The sequence below is a fragment of the Macaca mulatta genome, chromosome 5, assembly GCF_049350105.2.
Source record: "Macaca mulatta isolate MMU2019108-1 chromosome 5, T2T-MMU8v2.0, whole genome shotgun sequence".
NCBI lineage: Eukaryota > Metazoa > Chordata > Mammalia > Primates > Cercopithecidae > Macaca > Macaca mulatta.
The window spans coordinates 38,695,925-38,716,766 of record NC_133410.1 but is presented as its reverse complement, the minus strand read 5'-3'; the positions used below and the strand labels follow the sequence as shown (position 1 = coordinate 38,716,766).

General features: G+C 42.9%; 1 protein-coding gene across 3 annotated transcripts in view; it reads left to right on the top strand.

Annotated features, from left to right (window-relative positions):
- Positions 1 to 7,330, top strand: part of UGDH (UDP-glucose 6-dehydrogenase) — a 29,169-nt gene extending 21,839 nt beyond the window's left edge. For 2 of the 3 annotated variants that reach the window (XM_015138161.3, XM_078001606.1), the window contains 5 exons: positions 661 to 791; positions 1,381 to 1,514; positions 2,244 to 2,335; positions 2,755 to 2,865; positions 6,148 to 7,330. In XM_015138161.3, the coding sequence (XP_014993647.1) occupies positions 661 to 791; positions 1,381 to 1,514; positions 2,244 to 2,335; positions 2,755 to 2,865; positions 6,148 to 6,258 (579 nt within the window). In that variant the 3' untranslated portion in view covers positions 6,259 to 7,330. 3 annotated transcript variants of the gene reach the window in all.
- The last annotated feature ends 13,512 nt before the right edge of the window (positions 7,331 to 20,842 follow it).

Below are 20,842 nucleotides of genomic sequence, written 5' to 3'. Positions count from 1 at the left end.
GCCTTATTTAGGCTGGTCTCATAGCTGAACCTGAAATGCGCTTAGAATTAAAACTTGGTTGTGCACTCCAATTTTTGCATCCATCCTAGCCTTATACGTGGAAAATCAAGCCAAATTAAATTACAAATTTTTAGGATGGCTTTTTTTTTTTTTTTTTTTTTAATTTAAGACAGGGTCTGGCTCTGTCACCCAGGCTGGAGTGCAGTGGCATGATCTTGGCTCACTGCCACTTCTGCCTCCTGTGCTCAAGCCATCCCACCTCAGCCTCCCAAGTAGCTGGGACTACAGGCACATGCCACCATGCCTGGTGAATTTTTGTATTTTTTGTAGAGACAGGGTCTCACCGTGGTGCCCAGGCTGGTCTTGAACTCCTGAGCTCGAGCAATCGCCCACCTCGGCCTCCTAAAGTGCTGGGATTACAGATGTGAGCTACCACTGCTGGCCTAGGATGGCTTTAAGGAAGGGGATGGGTGATTCTTTTTTTGTTGTTGTTGTTTTGTTTTAAATCCACAGGCACTAGAGTTTGGTTAATTTTTGCCTCCTGTTTATATGTAAGTGTTGTATTTGTACAATAGCACTCACCATAAAACTCTGAGTAATGTGTGTCATAGGCCGTACCTCTTTTAACTAATCATTGCACAATTGTACATGTAATTTCAGGTGATAGACATGAATGACTACCAAAGGAGGAGGTTTGCTTCCCGGATCATAGACAGTCTGTTTAATACAGTAACTGATAAGAAGATAGCTATTTTGGGATTTGCATTCAAAAAGGACACTGGTGATACGAGGTATCAGTTTTTTAAAATATTTCAAGCCCTTTGAGATTGTGTTAATTTTTTGATTGGTGGATGTGTACATCTTAATTTTTTGATTGGTGGATGTGTGCATAAAATACATGTATATATATAATATAAAGAATAAAAATAAACATCCATATCTTCACCACTCCACCAGCTTAAGAAATATAATTTTACCTGACTGGGCGTGGTAGCTCACGCCTGTAATCTCAGCACTTTGGGAGGTGGAGGTGGGTGGATCACGAGGTCAGGTCAGGAGATTGAGACCATCCTGGCTAACATGGTGAAACACCATCTCTACTAAAAATACAAAAAAATTAGCCAGGCGTGGTGGTGGACACCTGTAGTCCCAGCTACTCGGGAGGCTGAGGCAGGAGAATGGCATGAACCCGGGAGGTGGAGCTTGCAGTGAGCCAAGATTGCACCACTGCACTCCAGCCTGGGTGACAGAGTAAGACTCTGTCTCCAAAAAAAAAAAAAAAAAAAAAGGAAATATAATTTTACCTGTATCTTAAACTCCCTGGTATTAGAATATAATGCCATGTAAAGCTTAGCAATACTGATTTTTTTTTTCCTATAGAGAATCCTCTAGTATATATATTAGCAAATATTTGATGGATGAAGGCGCACACCTCCATATATATGATCCAAAAGTACCTAGGGAACAAATAGTTGTGGATCTTTCTCATCCAGGTGTTTCAGAGGATGACCAAGGTAAGGCTTTGAGTCTCATGAATCATTTTGAGTACAGACCTTAAAACTTTTTATCTTCTGGAAACCTTAGGTTGTTCAGTTTTATCATTGATATCATTGGTAGGCCTTCTTTTAAACCTCATTTCTCTGAAATTAAAGTCTTAGGCATAATGTCATCAACACTGATTTGAAGTGATCAGCTGTGGATTGGTCCATTGATTTTTCCAACATATTCCACAAAGCCCCAAAATTCCAAGGAGATGATTCCAAGGCAGATTTTGGGGCCTGCCACCATCACTCCCACTGATGCTAAAATCAGATTATTCCCAACTCTTCTGCAGTCCTAGTGTTAGAGTATCTATAGTACTATCCCCCTTATGTGTGGTTTTTCTTTCCATGGGTTCAGTTATCTGCAGTCAATTGCAGTCTGAAAGTACTAGAAAGAAAATTCCAGAAATAAACAATTCATAAGTTTTAAATTGTGTACTGTTTCATCCTGCCTGGAACATTTATCATTCATTTGTCCAGCATATCCACATTCCACATGCTACTCGCCCATTAGTCACTTAGTAACTTTTGGCAATCAGATTCAAAAAACAAGTATGTGTGTAAGTATATATAGGGGTTCAGTATTCTCCACAGTTTCAGACATCTACTGGGGGTCTTGGAATGTATCCCTGCAGATAAGGGGGGAACTACTGTAATGTCAAATAACTCCTTATTTCTGTTTTTTTGTTGTTGCTGTTACAGTGTCCCGCCTCGTGACCATTTCCAAGGATCCATATGAAGCATGTGATGGTGCCCATGCTGTTGTTATTTGCACTGAGTGGGACATGTTTAAGGTAAGGTAACAGAAATGATACTAAGGAAAATTCTAGAGGTGTTCCATTATCAGCTAAGGTTGAGTATGTGTTCATGTATGTGTGTTTTTTTTTTTTTGAGACAGAGTCTTGCTCTGTCACCCAGGCTGGAGTGCAGTGGCGCCATCTCAGTTCACTATAAGCTCTGCCTCCTGGGTTCTCGCCATTCTCCTGCCTCAGCTTCCTGAGTAGCTGGGACTACAAGCGCCTGCCACCACGCTTGGCTAATTTTTTGTATTTTTAGTAGAGATGGGGTTTCATCATGTTGGCCAGGATGGTCTCGATCTCCTGACCTCGTGATCCACCCACCTCGGCCTCCCAAAGTGCTGGGATTACAGGCATAAGCCACTGCGCCCAGCTCATGTATGTGTTTTAATTGTTCCTATGGTTTGTCTTTACAGGAATTGGATTATGAACGCATTCATAAAAAAATGCTAAAGCCAGCCTTTATCTTCGATGGACGGCGTGTCCTGGATGGGCTCCACAATGAACTACAAACCATTGGCTTCCAGGTAATCATGATCCTGGACCCTTTTTCTTCTTTTTGTTTGGTCTTTAGTGTTTGATTCAACAACTGGGGACTATAATCTAGTCAAGGTGACATCAAAAGACCATCACAGCAGGTCAGAATATGTTTGGCTGATTAAGATGACACCTAGGGAAGTTCTAGGGCAGTTCTTTTGGGGAACCAAATCAATATCAGAAGTTTATTTCAACAATTAGGAAAGTGCTCATTTGCTTTTTAAACCCATTGTGTGGGTTTTAGAATTTTCTTATTTTCCTTAGCAGTAACCTAACTCTGGGACAACATGTCAGTTCTTTAGGAAGTCCCTTTGGGATTTTTCTGACTATTCTACTTCCTCCCTAAATTTGTGATCTAAAGGTAGAGAAAGAAAGAGGTCTTGGTCAATCAGCAGGTGTTCATCCTATACCTCCTGAGTACTCAGCACTGTCCCAGTGCTGTGAGGGGTCTGAATGAAATATATGGGAGTTTCAATGGTACTGGCCCGCTTCTGATTCAAAGTTTATCAACTGGCCAGGCATGGTGGTTCACACCTGTAATCCCAGCACTTTAGGAGGCTGTGGAGGTGGATCACTTGAGGTCAGGAGTTTGAGACCAGCCTAGCCAACATGGCGAAACCCTGTCTCTAAAAAAAAATACAAAAATTGCCGGGCATGATGGCTCAAGCCTGTAATCCCAGCGCTTTGGGAGGCTGAGGCGGGCATATCACAAGGTCAGGAATTCGAGACCAGCCTGGCCAATACTGTGAAACCCCATCTCTACTAAAAATACAAAAATTAGCTGGGCGTGGTGGCACATGCCTGTAATCCCAGCTACTCCAGAGGCTGAGGCAGGAGAATTGCTTACACCTGGGAGGTGGAGGTTGCAGTGAACCAAGATCACACCACTGCACTCCAACCTGGGTGACAGCGCAAGACTCCATCTCGGAAAAAAAAATAATAGTAATTAGCCGGGCGTGGTGGCCTGCGCCTGTAATCCCAGCCACATGGGAGGCTGACGTGGGAGGATTACTTGAGCCCGGCAGGCAGAGGTTGTAATGAGCTGAGATCATGCCGTTGCATGCCAGCCTGGGTGACAGAGCGAGACCCTGCCTCAAAAAACAAAAAACAGTTTGTCAATTATGGAACATTTGGAAAGCTGAGAGAAGCCTCCACCCAGAACAGTGTATTTGTATGTTACATCTATTTCAGTTCTCCAAGGAGTCCCAAAAGTATTAATAAGAAGCTACTTTCCATTTCCTTAGAGCAGTGTGTATATGGGGATAGGAGGATGGGGAGGTGGAGTAAGTTAGGGAGAATAAAAAAATATGCCAGGGGGTTGCAGTCAACGTAGTGCCCGCGCAGAGCAGAAAAGCAGCAGTGTTTGATAGCTTGCTATACACATCTCAGCACCAGCTATCTTGGAGAGGTACAAGTAAGGCCTAATCTGCTATTCAAAAATATCTGATCTGGTTCTCTTAAACCTCTCACCAACTTGGTGAAGGTCCTTATTTAGAACTCAGTGCCCATTTCTCCTTCATGAGAGATTTGCTTGTGGAAAGAATCAAATGGCATCCTTGTCTGTGAACTCTTCTGTCCAAGACCTTGGGGACTCTTCTATTCCACCCCTCCCTAGTGAGTAACAGCATGACGGTTTTCCCCGGTCATGACTAAACTCAGGAATGTTATTTTTAAAAGGTTATTTGCAAGGCATAGACACATTTTCTGTCATTCCTGTTTTACTCATCTAAGGGGAAACATATGTAGAGAAATACATATTTTAAATGATTTTAAGTTATTGTAAAAGTTAACTTTCCTAGTGATGATTAAAAAAACAATTAGGAATGGAATCACTAAATGAGGAGAATTTGTAAGTCACTAAGACAACTGGTTAATATAAAGCAGAAGCCCTTTTTTTGTGGTATGAGTCAGAATTAAATATTAATTTATAATTCAAAAGACAGAAAATTGAGTAGTATATTTATCTCTGCTGTGGAGGGGAGATAAATTCATGACCGTTGAAGTAGTATTTTTAATAAGAAGATGATTTTGAATATATGGAATAAATGAAAAATGTAATAGGCAAAACAAAAATTGATTATCATTCAGTGAAGGCTGGCTTGTTGTATGCTAAGCACTTTACCTAATTTAATACTTACCACAACCCTTTGAGTTAAGTGGTGGTAACACAATTTACAAGTGGGAAGAAAGACCTGGAGAGTTTAGGTAATGCAGCAAGTGCCAGTCAGGATTCCAGACTCTGAAGTCTGAATTCTTAAGAATTATGCTGTTGGCAGCACACAGTGGCTTATGCCTGTAATCCCAGCACTTTGGGAGGCCAAGGCGGGTGGATCACGAAGTCAGGAGTTTGAGACCAGCTTGGCCAATATAGTGAAACCCCGTCTCTACTAAAAATACAAAAACATTAGCCTGGTGTGGTGGCGGGCGCTTGTAATCCCAGCTACTTGGGAGACTGAGGCAAGGAGAATCGCTTGAACCTGGGAGGCGGAGGCTGCCATGAGCCAAGGTCGCGCCACTGCACTCCAGCCCGGGCGACAGTGTGAGACTCGATTTAAAAAAAAAAAAAGAAAAGAAAAAGAATTATGCTGTTACAAACAGGGCGTAGTGGCTCATGCCGGTAATCCCAGCACTTTGGGAAGCCAAGGCAGGCAGATCACTTGAGGTCAGGAGTTCGAGACCAGCCTGGCCAGCATGTAAAACCTCATCTCTACTAAAAATACAAAAATTAGCGAGGCGTGGTAGTGCATGTCTGTAATCCCAGCTACTCAGGAGGCAGACAGGAGAATTGCTTAAACCTAGGAGACGGAGGTTGCAGTGAGCCAAGATCGTGCCACTGCACTCCAGCCTGGGCGATAGAGCAAGACTCCATCTCAAAAAAAAAAAGATTATGCTGTTAGCTTTTGCAGGATTTTTAGTACAAGGGAAATTGAAATGAGAATGGAGTTTGAAATAAAATATGAACTCACCGGAATTTGGTCAGTTAATTTCATGCATGTTTCTAAAGACAGTGGTGGCACATAATTGACGACTTTGAGGGAGTCAGGTGTGGGAATGGCAGGAGTGAGAAAGTCTAGATATGAATATTAAAATGAAGTGTAGATTAATTCTAGAAACAAAAAATAGGGAAGAAACCAAAGATCTCTCATAGCAACCCAGACAACTTGAGAATCCTTTTCTAAGAAAAAAATCTAGATTCCCCCTGCTCCCATTTCGGTACATTGTAAATTCTTACACTTATATAATTAATAGTTCTCTTAAAATTTTTTTTTCAGATTGAAACAATTGGCAAAAAGGTGTCTTCAAAGAGAATTCCATATGCTCCTTCTGGTGAAATTCCAAAGTTTAGTCTTCAAGATCCACCTAACAAGAAACCTAAAGTGTAGAGATTGCCATTTTTATTTGTGATTTTTTTTTTTTTTTTTGGTACTTCGGGATAGCAAATATCTATCTGATATTAAATGGTAAATGAACCAAGTGTTTTTAAGGAAACAAAACTATTTTTTTAATCATCAGATTTATACTAGCTATATGGGTATTAGCATATCTGGTAATTATGAATCTAGAATTTTTTTACATATTTTTATAATACTGTTAGTTCAGTTATTGGATGAATGAAAGATAATCATGTTGGTTTTAATAGTGTCAATTTTTGTAAAATAAAAATTAAACTTCAAACACTTTATAAATTGTCCACAGGCCGCACTTTAATATCACATTATAAAGGGAAGGACAGTCTTCATTTTTCCTGGTTATCGGTTTGCTTGTCATTAAAGATGTATTTTGAATCCATGAAATTGCTATGCTAAATAGCCTTTACATGTATGGTCTGGTTAGAGTTCCTTTGTTCCTTTTGTTTTAATAAAATGTGTCACTGATTTTTTAACTCAAAAGGATCATCACTGTTAATTTCTAGTCACCCCAAATATGGTTAAAAGATTATTTTTTTTAATCATAAAGAGAAAATTAGTAGTAGTGTTTCTTTCTCTCCCCATTATTTCTTGGTTTTCCTCACTAATCTTTTTTTTTTTTTAAGTCCAAAAGCCAAAAATATTTATCTTGGTTTTACATTTTAATTTCCATTCTTAATTGTAATTTTTTTCTTTAAGGAAACCAATATAATCTCATGTATAAAAACTTAAATATTTTACAGGTTACGTATAGCATCATTCTAAAATAAGAATTTTTTTTTGTTTTCCGTCTGCTTTTTTTCTTATGTCTCTTGTTGAGTTTTATATTTTCAGTGATTATTTTTGCTTGTGTTAGATCATTATTAAAATGTATCCGATGTCCATTTGATACTTGTGCTCTGCTGAGAATGTACAGATTGCATTAAACAGCCCAGGTCTCATCCTTCAGGAATTTTGCAGTTCAATGAGAAGAGGGAGACAAATATAAAGATGAGGACAGAAGCATCTGTACAGATAAAAATTCCATAAATAAAACGTTCTCCATCAACAACTGTATGGGTGTAATTTTTGTCAATGCACAAGTAACTGAGTCATGACAGCCTGACATTGGATGGGGAAAAAAAATGACACCTCACTTTTTAGAGAAAAGGATATTATATTCTCTCAAATGATGCAACAAAGGGAGGGAATTTAGCAAATAAACATTGGCAAACTGTAGCCCATGGGTCAAATCTGGCCAGCCACGAGTGAACTAAGAATGGTTGTTATATTTTTACATGGTCACATGTTAAATGGTTTGACCAGGCATGGTGGCTCATGCATGTAATCCTAGCACTTTGGGAGGCCAAAGAGGGAGGATCACTTAAGGCCAGTTTGAGACCAGCCTGGGCAACTTATTGCCTAGGCAGTAAGACCCCGTTTCTACAAACAAAGCACAAACATTTTAAATGGTTATACAAATCCCTACATAATATCCTCAACTTTACCTCTTGGCTGGCAAAGCCTAAAATATTTCCTACCTGGTCCTTTAGGAAAGTCTGCATACCTCTGAAAAAGACAAATACTAGAGTTCGAACATAAGGTGAGCCTTTACTCATAAGACTTTGAAGTGAGGATGAGTTTATTAATTAGAATTTGCTTTACATTTCTGCTTGAAAATATTCTTGTAGTTTACTTAGTAATTTTATATTCTAGTAAAGGCATTGTAAATCCAAAGATATAGGAAGATGTATGCTAAAGCAGATAGAATTAGGCACTTGTCCAAATGAGGAATTTTAAATTTTTAAATGTTTTTTTTTTTTTTTTTTTTTTTTTTAGACGGAGTCTTGCTGTGTTGCCCAGGCTGGAGTGCAGTGGCCGGATCTCAGCTCACTGCAAGCTCCGCCTCCCGGGTTTTTACACCATTCTCCAGCCTCAGCCTCCCGAGTAGCTGGGACTACAGGCGCCCACCACCTCGCCCGGCTAGGTTTTTTTTGTATTTTTTAGTAGAGATGGGGTTTCACCGTGTTAGCCAGGATGGTCTCGAACTCCTGACGTTGTGATCCGCCCGTCTCGGCCTCCCAAAGTGCTGGGATTACAGGCTTGAGCCACCGCGCCCGGCCAATGTTTTTTTTTTTCTATTTTTAGACATCTAATGCTATAGATTCTAACTTTTTCTACTCTTGTCTAGACATGCCAAATGCTGGCAAAAAAAATTGCTTATTTTTTTTTTTCTTTTTTTTTTTTGTTTTTTGTTTTTTGGTTTTTTTTGAGACAGAGTCTTGTTTTATTGGCCCGGCTGGAATGCAGTGGCACGATCTTGGCTTACTGCAACCTCTGCCTCCCGGGGTTCAAGCCGCCACACCCAGCCTAAGAATTGCTATTTGGATATTGCCGAATCTGTAAAAACACAACAATAAGCAAAATCCTTTTAAACAAAGGAATCCTGAGTTCATCTCATTGGTGGAATGAAGCAATTCTGTAGCAAATAAATCCTTTGAAAGAACTACAAAAAGAAGAAAAAAGAAATAGGTACTTGTGCCAGGTGCAGTGGCTCATGCTTGTAGTCCCAACACTTTGGGAGGCTGAGGTGGGGGACACCTGAGGTTAGGAGTTTGAGACAAGCCTGGCCAACATGGTGAAACTCGTCTCTACTAAAAATAAAAAAAAAAATTAGCCAGGCATAGTGGCACGCATCTGTAATCCCAGCTACTCATGAGGCTGAGGCAGGAGAATCGCTTGAACCTGGGAGCGGAGGTTGCAGTGAGCCAAGCTGGCGCCATTGCACTCCAGCCTGGGCAACAAAAACAAAACTCTGTATCAAAAAAAAAAGAAAAAAGAAAATAAAGAAATAGGTACATGTTTTAAATTGCAAGATGTTTCAATGCCTGGAACTGATAAGTAAACAATTATTGTAAGATATAGTTACTGGCCGGGCGTGGTGGCTCATGCATGTAATCCCAGCACTTTGGGAGGTCAAGGTGGGTGGATCGCTTGAGCTCAGGTGTTCACGACCAGCCTGGGCAACATGGCGAAACCTTGTCTCTAAAAAAAATACAAAAAATTAGCCAGGAGTGGTGATGCGTGCCGGTAGTCCAAGCTAATTGGGAGGCTGAGGTGTGAGGATCACTTGAGCCCAGGAGGTCAAGGCTGCAGTGAGTCAAGATTGTACCACTGCACTCTAGTCTGGATGACAGAGTGAGACCCTGTCTCAAAATAAAAACAAGTTACTGGTTAATGGAGGAAAATGGGCAAAAGAGGGCTCATAGAGCCAGAGAAACTTGCTGTTTGAAATGGGAGGAAAAACTCAGTAATTAGGCATGTAGCTTAATAGCAATTTGAGACCTTCATGTGAAAAGCTAAATGAAGATGGTTAGTCTTTTTTCTCTCCTCAACCAGTTAAAGACAATTTTTTTTAATGATACAAACTTTCAGTTTTTAAAAATATATATATTTAAATGTTTATACCTGATCCCTACCCCCAGGAAAAGTTTTGATTTTTTATTAGCTAATATATTTTTGGTAGGGCAGATGAATATTGGTAAGATTATTAACTGTACTTAAAACTGAAAATAACATATGGACATGATAAAAAGACATTCACATAGATACAAAAGAATATATAAACAAAATCTCTCTCCTACAATTTTCTCTCCTACAGTTCCACTTAAGACTTCTTGGCTAAGCTACCCGAAAGCCTTATTTTTCCCGTCTGTAAAACAGATAATCCATCTCTAACTCGAATTGTTATAAAGATTACATGAGATGAATGTTTACACCAAGATCTTATTGGCACAATGACTGGCAGGCAATGAGCACTCCTGTTAGCACCATAACAAGCTGGTCCCACTGCACCAGAACCACGTGTAGGCTCTGAAATCACTAAAGGGACAGTAATGAACACTGAACATTTTGGGCAGGCACTGTGCAAAGTCCTTTAGGTGCATTTTCTCATCTGTTCCTCACGTAAGTCTCTGTTTCACTTCATTTTTTACTTCCCCATGTGATTCTAGGACTGATTTAAGTCTTTTGAGGTAAGTTCTGATCCTGTGTTTCAGACTGCAGGCAGAAGGCTCAAAAGATTTAGCAGCTTGCTCAGGGTCACACCTTAATAAGTGGCAGAACCAGAATTCAGGACAGACTATGTGACTTTTCTCTCCAACTCTTAATATTAGTCATTCTGCTTCTCTGGATATATAAAGGTGCCCAGGTAAAAGTCATTCTCAAATGCAAAGAGTTAACCAGCCATCGGGCCAATACTTGTCATGCAGACTTAAGCCAATACTTTGTTATGCAGTACTTGTCACTGGTGCCTTATCTTCCTATTTCTCAAGAAAAAGCTAAAAACCTGGATTTGGTGGTTTGATTTTTTTTTGGAGATGGAATGTCTGTCACCCAGGCTGGAGTGCAGTGGTGCAATCTTGGCTCATTGCAACCTTCACCTCGCAGGTTCAAGCTATTCTCCTGCTTCAGCCTCCTGAGTAGCTGAGATTACAGGCACCCACCACCATGCCTGACTAATTTTTGTAAAAAAATCTGGATTTTTATATAAAATCTCTCAATTTATAAGAGTTGGCACAATGTTTAAAAACAAATTTTTATACTATACAGACCAAAATATCTTTGAAGGGCAGATCTAGATCAAAGATCGCTGGTTTTTAAAAGAAGAAAACCCTAAATTCTGACATAATTTTAGATTTACAGAAAAGTTGAAAGAATAGTACAAAAAATTCTGTATACCCTTCACATTCTGTAAATATTAATATTATATTTGCTTTGTTTTATCCTTCTTATATACATCACACATAAAATTTATATTTATATAATTTTTTTTTCCTGAACAATTTGAGATTAAGTTGCAAGGCCTGGTGCGGTGGCTCATGCCTGTAATCCCAGCACTTTGGGAGGCTAAGGTCAGGAGTTTGAGACCAGCCTGGACAACATGGTGAAACCTCATCTCTACTAAAAATACAAAAAATTAGCCGGGCATGGTGGTGCACACCTATAGTCCCAGCTACTTGGGAAACTGAGGCAGGAGAATCATTCAAACCTGGGAGGCAGAGGTTGCAGTGAGCTGAGATCATGCCACTGCACTCCAGCCTGGGTGACAGAGCAAGACTCTGTCTTTAAAAAAAAAAAAAAAAAAGAGTAAGTTGGAGACATGATGCCCTTTTCTCCTAAATACTTCAGGGGTATCTCAGTTTCTGTGGGTCAGGAATTCAGGAACAGTTTAGCCAAATGGTTCTGGGTCAAAGTCTGGTTGTAATCAAAATGTCAACCAGGGCTTTAGTCATCCAAAGGCTTGACTGGGGCTGGAAGATTGTCTTCCAAGATGGCTTGCTCCTATGACTGGCAAGTTAGTGCTGGCTGTTGACAGGAGGCCTCAGTTCTTTGCCAACTGGATCTCCTCATAGCACTGCTTGAGATCCTCATGACACAGCACAGCAAGCTGGCATCTCCAAGAGTGAACAAACCAATAGAGGACAAGACAAAACCTCCAATGTCTTTTATTATCTAGCCTCAGAAATCATACCCCATCATTTCTACAAGATCCTATTGTTTAACCAGATAGCTCTATTCACTGTCTGAAGAGACATGGATACCAGGAGGTGATAATCACTGGGAGCCATCTGGGAGGTTGGCTACTGGAGTTTTATTTCCTTAAAAAATAAGGAAATAGGGCAGGTGCAGTGGCTAACACCTGTAATCCCAGCACTTAGGGAAGCCAAGGCAGGCAGATTGCTTAAGCAATCTGGCACAACCCCATCTCTACTAAAAATACAAAAATTAGCCAGGTGTGGTGGCACATGCCTGTGGTCCCAACTATTTGGGAGGCTGAGATGGGAGGATCGTTTGAGGTGGAGGTTGCAGTGAGCCAAGATCTCACCACTGTACTCCAGCCTGGGCGACAGAGTGAAACTGTGTCTAAAAAACGAAACAGGCCAGGCGCAGTGGCTCATGCCTGTAATCCCAGCACTTTGGGATGCTGAGGTGGGTGGATCACCTGAGGTCAGGAGTTCAAGACCAGCTTGGACAACATGGTGAAACCCCATCTCTACTAAAAATACAAAAACTGCCAGGTGTGGTGGCTGGCGCCTGTAATCTCAGCTACTCAGGAGGCTGAGGCAGGAGAATTGCTTGAACCTGGGGGGGCTGAGGCTGCAGTGAGCCGAGATTGTGCTACTGCACTCCAACCTGGATGATGGAGCTAGACTCTATCTCAAAAACAAAACAAAACAAAACAAACAAAAATATTGTTACTCCTTTAAACTTTCATCCACTGGTTTTAGCATCTACTAATGATTCCTGTCTGAATTATTATGACAATGGTAGCTTCCAGTTTTTGATCAAGTTTGAATCTTGCTTTTACCACTTCGTAGAAATGGGGCCTTGGCCCAGAATGTCAACTTTCTTAAGTCAATTTCTTCATATATAAATCAAGGATAATACAGTACGCTTCAGAAGGCCATTTGTGAGGATTACGTTAGATAAGAGTGTAAAGCACTTGGCACAGGGTGTGGTACACAGTAAACACTCCACAAATGTTAGGGGGACTTTGTTGGTTGCCCATCGAGCAGGATCCATTCTCCCTTCTTCATTCCTAACAGAGCCCCAGTGTTCAGATGTTCATCCCCACCTGCTTACCTCACCTTCAGATCCAAGGATGGTCCATCTTACTTTTGTTTAACATATTTCCTTTGCTGATGATTTTTCTTGCCAATTATTGCTTCAGAAACAACCTTGTGACCAATGCTGGCGACTGAGAATTGAGGGGTGGTTTGTTAGTAAGGCTCCTGGGACACATTCCTTAAACAGCTACAAGGAAAGTTGCCCTCTCTCCTCCTTCTGGATGTCGTGGCTGGATATGGTGCCTGGATAACAGGTGTTTGGTTGTGACAGCCACAGCCACCATCCTACCAGACCGGGGTGAAGCCAACACCAAAGATGGCAGAGACAACAGAAGGAGAAAACCTAGATCCTCAATTATTTTGTTCAGTCCCCAAATCAATGAACCTTGAAGCCCACTTCCTGTTTGGTTATATAAATGTCCTTCCTAATGACACGTTTGAATAGGACATTTCTTACTTGAAGCTGAAAATACCCTAATTTTAGAGGTATTGTAATAACATTATTAAGAAGAGTGGCCAGGCACAGTGGCTCACGCCTGTAATCCTAGCACTTTTGGGAGGCTGAGGCAAGTGGATCACCTGAGGTCAGGAGTCAAGACCAGCCTGGCCTACATGGTGAAACCCCCATCTTACTAAAAATACAAAAATTAGCTGGGCATGGTGGTGGGCATCTGTAATCCCAGCTACTTGGAAGGCTGAGGCAGGAGAATCACTTGAACTCGGGAGACAGAGGTTGCAGTGAGCAGAGATTGCGCCATTGCACTCCAGCCTGGGCGGCAAGAGTGAAACTCGGTCTCAAAACAAAAGCAAAAACAAAAATTAGCTGGGCATGGTGGCGGGTGCCTGTAATCCCAGTTACTCAGGAGGCTAAGGAGGGCGAATCACTTTAACCCAGGAGGCGGAGGCTGCAGTGAACCAAGATCGCACCTTTACACTCCAGCCTGGGCAACAGAGTGAGACTCTGTCTCAGAAAAAAAAAAAAAAAAAGAAGAAGAAGTAGAAGAAAAGAGAAGAACAAGCACCAATGGCTTTAGACAGAATAATGAAGTAGCATCTCAAGGAAAGAATCAGAAGTTTGCTCCGGGTGCAGTGGTCACATCTGCAATCCCAGCAGTTTGGGAGGCCAAGGTTGGAGGATCAGTTGATGTCAGGAGTTCGAGACCAGCCTGGCCAACATGGTGAAACCCTGTCTCTATTTAAAAAATACAAAAATTGGCCAGGCGTGGTGGCTCACGCCTGTAATCCCAGCAGTTTGGGAGGCCAAGATGGGCGGATCACCTGAGGTAAGGAGTTTGAGACCAGCCTGGCCAACAGGGTAAACCCCTATCTCTACTAAAAATACAAAAATTAGCTGGGCCTGGTGGCAGGTGCCTGTAATCCCAGATACTCAGGAGGCTGAGGCGGGAGAATGGCTTGAACCGGGTATGCAGAGGTTGCAGTGAGCCGAGATCACGCCACTGCACTCCAGCCTGGTCAGCAGAGCAAGACTCCATCTCAAAAAATAAATGAATAAGTAAGTAATCAGAAGGTTGCTAAAGCAAAATTGCTTGAAGAGCAGCTGAAATGGAAGTGAGCACGTGGCCTCCACCCTCCTGGGGACTCCTAGCTATTAGAAAGGGTCTGAGGTTCTACAGGAGGTTTGGGATAGGGGACGTGGAGGAGGGTTCAGTAAGACAACTGAGCTGGCAAAGGTAAGGTCTAAGTATAATGTGTAAAGTAAGTTCATTTGTACTCACCTTTAAGTAACTCTACTTAGAATATTTCAAATTAGGGCCGGGCACGGTGGCTCATGCCTGTAATCCCAGCACTTTGGGAGGCCGAGACGGGTGGATCACCTGAGGTCAGGAGTTCAAGACCATCCTGGCCTACATGGAGAAATTCCATCTCTATTAAAAATACAAAAATTAACCAGGCGTGGTGGCATGTGCCTGTAATCCCAGCTACTTGGGAGGCTGAGGCAGGAGCATTGCTTGAACCCGGGAGGTGGAGGTTGCAGTGAGCCAAGATCATGCTGCTTTACTCCAGTCTGGACAAGAGCAAAACTCCGTCTCAAAAAATAATATTTCAAATTAGGTGTCTGTGCACCTACTATAAGGCAGATACTGTGTGATGCTAAGAAACAGAGGGCATAGATGAATGAGAGAGGTCTTAAGAGAGGCAGGTACACAAATAACTGGCCCAACCAAGAAAATAGCCATAAATGATTTTTTAAAATGCTGTGTGGGCACAGAGGTAAAGATTACTCCAGCTGAGGGAAACAGGAAGGCTCCCCAGAGGCAGGGTGGCATTTGAGGTGGATCTTAATGGAGAGACATGATCTTAGTAGGGGAAGGGTGGGTTCGAATGGGCAGGTCCATGGCAGAAGCAATGGGAAGAAAAAGATGGAAGGAGGAAGATTCAGGCTGCTTTTAGGGAAAGCAAGTTATCTTTTTTCTGGAGTTGAAGGGAGTACGAGGAGGAATAGCTGGAGAAGACTGGAAGATTAGACCAAGGACAAATTGTGGAAGGCCTTGAACTCTACACTGAGCTTGGACTTCATTCGGTTGTCAAAATGGAGACACTGATGGTTACATAACATTGGCAATGTACTTAATGCCACTGAATTGTACACTTTAACATGGTTAAAATGGGCCAGGCATGGTGGTTCCTGACTCTAATTCCAGCACTATCGGGTCCTGACTTCTTACATAGTGTTATCAGGGGCGTACCTTGGCCTGGGCTCTGTCTGTTACTGCTTTTTGGGATGAGACAGCCTAATACAGGAAAACTTGTTTTTCTCTTTTAGTTTTTATTTTTTCTTTCTCTAATTTCTGCCTTATTCCACCCTTTGATGCTTTTTATAAATAAAGTTTAATAGAAAGCGTCACTATTATTTAATTCTTCATGGCAGAATAATTTTCTTCCGTTAGCAATGGCTGGTACTTAGAGCCATTAGTCAAGTGGTGGTTGTTTCGTCTACTAAGACTTCTATAGTCGATTGAATGCTTCTGACAAGCAGGGGTAAGAGGCAAGGGAGTATTAAGCAACCACTTAATATAACCAGCACCACTTCCATTTATGTTTTAAATCCACCAAAGGACGAAAACCAACCTCTGAAGAGGGAGTCTGGGGACTCTCTTGGTTTTCAGGTATGAGCTTGGGATTATAGCATATATAAGGCTGGCCATCTCTTGGGTCACAGACTGAATAAATTGTCTAGTTGTGCATGCAAGTCCCCAGATGGTTTCCTGTTCACTCATAATATGTATAGTACAATAAAGTCTTAACTCTTGTGTTTCTTAACCATGTGGTAGCAGGCAGTGCGGGCGTTCCTCTGTGAGTCTTTCTCTTTTTAGCATAGATATGGGAACTAGCAAGAGCAAAACAAGGATTGGCATGCTTCTATCTAGCATGGACAGAAGAGGTGTTTACCCAGAGAAGTGGGTTGGCTAAAGCGACAGAACAACAGCAAAACAATTAATATTATAGGGAAAGTCATTGGACTTAAGATTTCTGGCTACATTTACTTCCCTGATGATGATTCTTCAGGCTTCAGCCGTGCATAGACTAGTCGGCCTTTGGGGTGACTAGAGCAGGCCTGCTGTTTCTACCAGCTTCCACCGTGCGTAGACTGGTCAGCTTCCGGAGTGACCACAGCAGGGCTGCTGTCTCTACTGGCAGCTTGGTTTTGTCGCAGGATGAGTCGGGTCAGGTGGTCTGGATCTTGCTGGCTGCTCTACCAGTCTTGGGCCGCCGGTTTCAGCCGACTGTGGTGGATCTAAGGCACGATTCTTGCAACTTTAACAGCAGTGGGAGTGGACAGGATTACAGTATGGGGCCTATCTCTTATGGGTCCCAAAGTGGTTGGATTCCACTTTTTTAACCCAAACAAAGCTCCCAGGTTTAAATAGGTGTGCTGGGTCTGTTAGACTTACAGGTACTCTTTCATGTACCGAGCTATGAACTGTTTACATGGCTATCCCTAAACCTGTGTTTGGTTTCTCAAAGTTAGTTTTCGTAGCTCACGGAGATCACCTTTAATCTAACCTATGATTAGGGGTGACCGGCTAAACAAAATCTCATCGGGCAAATATCCAGTTTGCTTAGTGGGAGTGCACCGGACTCGGAGGAGGACCATGGGCAAGACTTGATCTAATCTCAAATAAGTCTCCTGGCAATATTTCTTCAGTAGCTGCTTGCGTGTCCGTCTGGTTCATGCACTCCACTTTTCCTAAGCTTTGTGGCCGGTAGGCTGTGTGTAATTTCCATTTTATTTTTAACAGCCACGTTAGGTCTTGAACTATTTCAGCTACAAATGCCAGTCTGTTGTCTGACTCTAGAGTTAGAGGCAGTCTAAATCTGGGAATAATGTCTCTTATCAGTACTTTAGTTACTTCCTGCACCTTTTCTGTCTGGGTGGGGAAAGCCTGGACCTACTCTGAGAAGGTACAAAGGCCAACATGTACCCATAGCCTCCTGCTAGGGGCAGCTCGGAAAAGTACAGAAGCAAGTTTTCACAAGGTGTGGCCTCTATTTCTTGAAATCCTGGGGGCCGGGTAGGCCCCTGCCGAGGGTTGTTCTGAACATGGGTTAGACACTGTTCACAAACGGCTCGGGCAATGACAGTGAGCCGTGGCACACAGAAATGGCGTCTAAGTACTGTCTCTAATGCCATTTTTAAAAAATATGAGTTCTTTGATGGAATTGTTTTATAAACTTAGGGGCTACCATTTCAGGAATGGCTAGCCTCCCATCTGAGAATTTCCACCATCCTCCTTCAATGTAATTTCCAGCCTCTTGGGCACATTACGCCCTTTCATTTGGAGAATAATTTGGGGCCTCTGGCAGGGGAAGCTCTGGGAGGAGAGGCAAAGCTAAGATCTCCTCTTTACAGTGCAGGGTAGTCACTTCTGCCCGTTTTGCCTCCCTGTCTGCTTTTCTGTTTCCTTTGGCCTCTAGTGTTCCTGCCTTTTGGTGCCCTTTGCAATGCATAATAGCTACTTTTTTTGGAGCCCACATAGCATTTAAGAGCTGTAGAATTTATTCTTTGTACTTTATTTCTTTGCCTCCTGCAGTTAAAAGTCTTCTTTCTTTATATATAGCTCCATGAACATGTAATGTAGCAAAGGCATACTTAGAATCCATGTAGACATCGACTTTTTTTTTTTTTTTCTGAGATGGAGTCTCACACTGTCACCCAGGCTGGAGTGAAGTGGCGTGATCTCGGCTCACTGCAAGCTCCGCCTCCCAGGTTCATGCCATTCTCCTGCCTCAGCCTCCTGAGTAGCTGAGACTACAGGCTCCCGCAACCATGCCTGGCTAATTTTTTTGTATTTTTAGTAGAGACGGGTTTTACTGTGTTAACCAGGATGGTCTCCATCTCCTGACCTCGTGATCCACCCGCCTCGGCCTCCGAAAGCGCTGGGATTACAGGCGTGAGCCCCGCGCCCAGCCAGACGTTGACTTTTTTGTCTTTTGCTAGCAATAGGGCCCTTGTCAGGGCTATCAGTTCTGCCTTTTGAGCTGATGTTCTGGTGGGCAGAGACTGTGCCTCTACTACTGAGTTTAATGTTATTACTGCATACCTGGCTTGTCGGGTCCCTTACAGTACAAAACTGCTTCTATCTGTAAAGTATTCAACATCTGGGTCCCCAAGGGGTTGTTCTGTAAGATCTCTCCAGCTTGAGAACACCTCATCTACTCTATCTACACCGCAATGAAGGCGGCCTCCTGGTTCTGACTCTACCACTACCAGTGCCTGATTTACAGCCAGCCCTGGTGGATTATCTTCAGCCCATACTCCAGGAATTTTAGTAAGTAACCTATACATTTCATTTACTCCCGGTTCTGGAGCCTTTTTTGCATATATTCTCCATTCCTCAGTCTGTGGGACAGTAAGGGTTAACATCATGGCCTTCGGCTCAGTTAGGCTCAAAGTTGTATTTCCTTGTGGCCCAAAAGCAATCTGTGCTTGCAGTTTTTGGAGTAGGTCTCTTCCCAGCAAGGGAACTGGACAATTTGGGAGGTATAGGAATTTATGTTGGACCCCTCGTCCTCCTATAACATACCTCCTTGACTGACAGAAAGGCCTTTTCTCTGAGACTCTAGTGGCTCCTAGTTGTGTAGCTCTTGGTTAGTGGCCCTAGAGGTCAGGTCACTACTGAGTGTTCAGCCCCAGTGTCTACCATAAAGTCCATTAGCTGGCCCCCAACTTCTAATGTGACTATTGGTTCCTGGGGGCCTAAAGAGAAGGAGCCCAGTCTGTCCTAGTCTTCATATCCTTCAGCCCCTACCAGTCTGATTAGATAGTTATCTGGTTCTCCCAGGGTGCAGCAGCCCATGGCCGATGGCCTCTTCATACCATGGCCCTGACTACTCTCCTCATTACCTTCTGGACATTCATCCTTCCAGTGTCCCTTCTTTTTGCATCATGTACATTGATCTCTCTCTAGCCTCAGCCGGCTCTCAGATCTCTGCCTAACTTGATCTCTTCCACATCCACGTCCACGTCCCCATCCTCTTACAATACTAGTTTCCCTTTCTACGAGGGCTGCCGTTAACAGATCGGCCTTTTTCTTTTCTTTTTTTTCTTTTCTTTTTTTTTGAGACGGAGTCTTGCTCAGTTGTCCAGGCTGGAGTGCAGTAGTGTGATTTCGGCTCACTGCAAACTCTGTCTCCCAGGTTCACGTCATTCTCCTGCCTCAGCCTCCCGAGTAACTGGGACTACAGGTGCCCGCCACCAAGCCCGGCTAATTTTTTTGTATTTTTAGTAGAGATGGGGTTTCACAGTGTTGGCCAGGATGGTCTCGATCTCCTGACCTCGTGATCTGCCCGTCTCGGCCTCCCATAGTGCTGGGATTACAGGCGTGAGCCACCACGGCCAGCCTGCCTTTTTCTTAAGCCTCTGATCTGCTTCCTTCTTTGCCTCTTGGTCACGGTTAACATACATCTTAGTGGCCACCTCTATAAGCTTGGTGGCATTCATGCCTGCATAAACCCTTCTAGCTTTTGCAGCTTCCATTTGATGTCACCCTTGGGCTTGTCCTACAAATGCCATGTTCACCATGCGCTGATTTTCAGCTGCTTCAGTGTCAAACGGAATATAAAGCTGGAATGCCTTACACAGTCTTTCATAAAACTGGCTAGGGCTTTCATCTGCTCCCTGGAGCACCTCTGAGATTTTCCCTATATTGATTGCCTTTTTTTCTGCCATTTCTCAACCTTTGCAGGATTGCCTCTCGGTACCTCTGCAGTTGCTGAAACTGGGTGACATCATTTGGGTCCTAGTGCGGGTCTGCTTCTGGGAACCGGCCTTGAGCATACGCTGAGCATTCACTGTGCCTGCTAGTACATTGGCTTCTAGCCAGTGGAGGGCTGCCTGAGTTATCCTCCGGCACTCCTCAGTATTAAACAGCGTCAGGAGGAGCTGTTTGCAGTCTGACCAAGTTGGATTGTATGTTAGAAAGATGGACTGCGCCAGATCTATAAGGGCCTTAGGTTTCTCCTTGTAGGAAGGGGTATGGTGCTTCCAGTTTAGGAGATGAGTAGTTGAAAATGAATGAAGGTTCATTCTCTTCCCTGGATTTGACCTTGTTCATTATGATAGAGGGGGGTCCTCTTGTCTCCCTGAGAGGTATTTGCATAGCCTGAGTGCGGCCTGACTGGAGAAGGCTTGCCTGATTTTCCTGATCTTCCACTTTAACTTCCTGGAGCTCTGATTCTTCCCTATTGGGTGAGGTTGGGGGCGTGTACCCACCTGGACCTAACCCCTCAGGGGCTGCTCGTCTCAGTAGAGGTGGGTAGATTGGAGTATAGGGAGGAAGCGTTTTTTGCCTTCTCTGGAGCTTGCAAAACTGGTTTTTCCTGCTCTCCTTGAGACTTTTCCTTTGTCTCCCTGTTTGCCGGCAAAGCTGATTTTACTTTCACTTTGGGCATGGCTCCAGCTAGGAGCGTTCTGCAATAAGCTGCTAGGC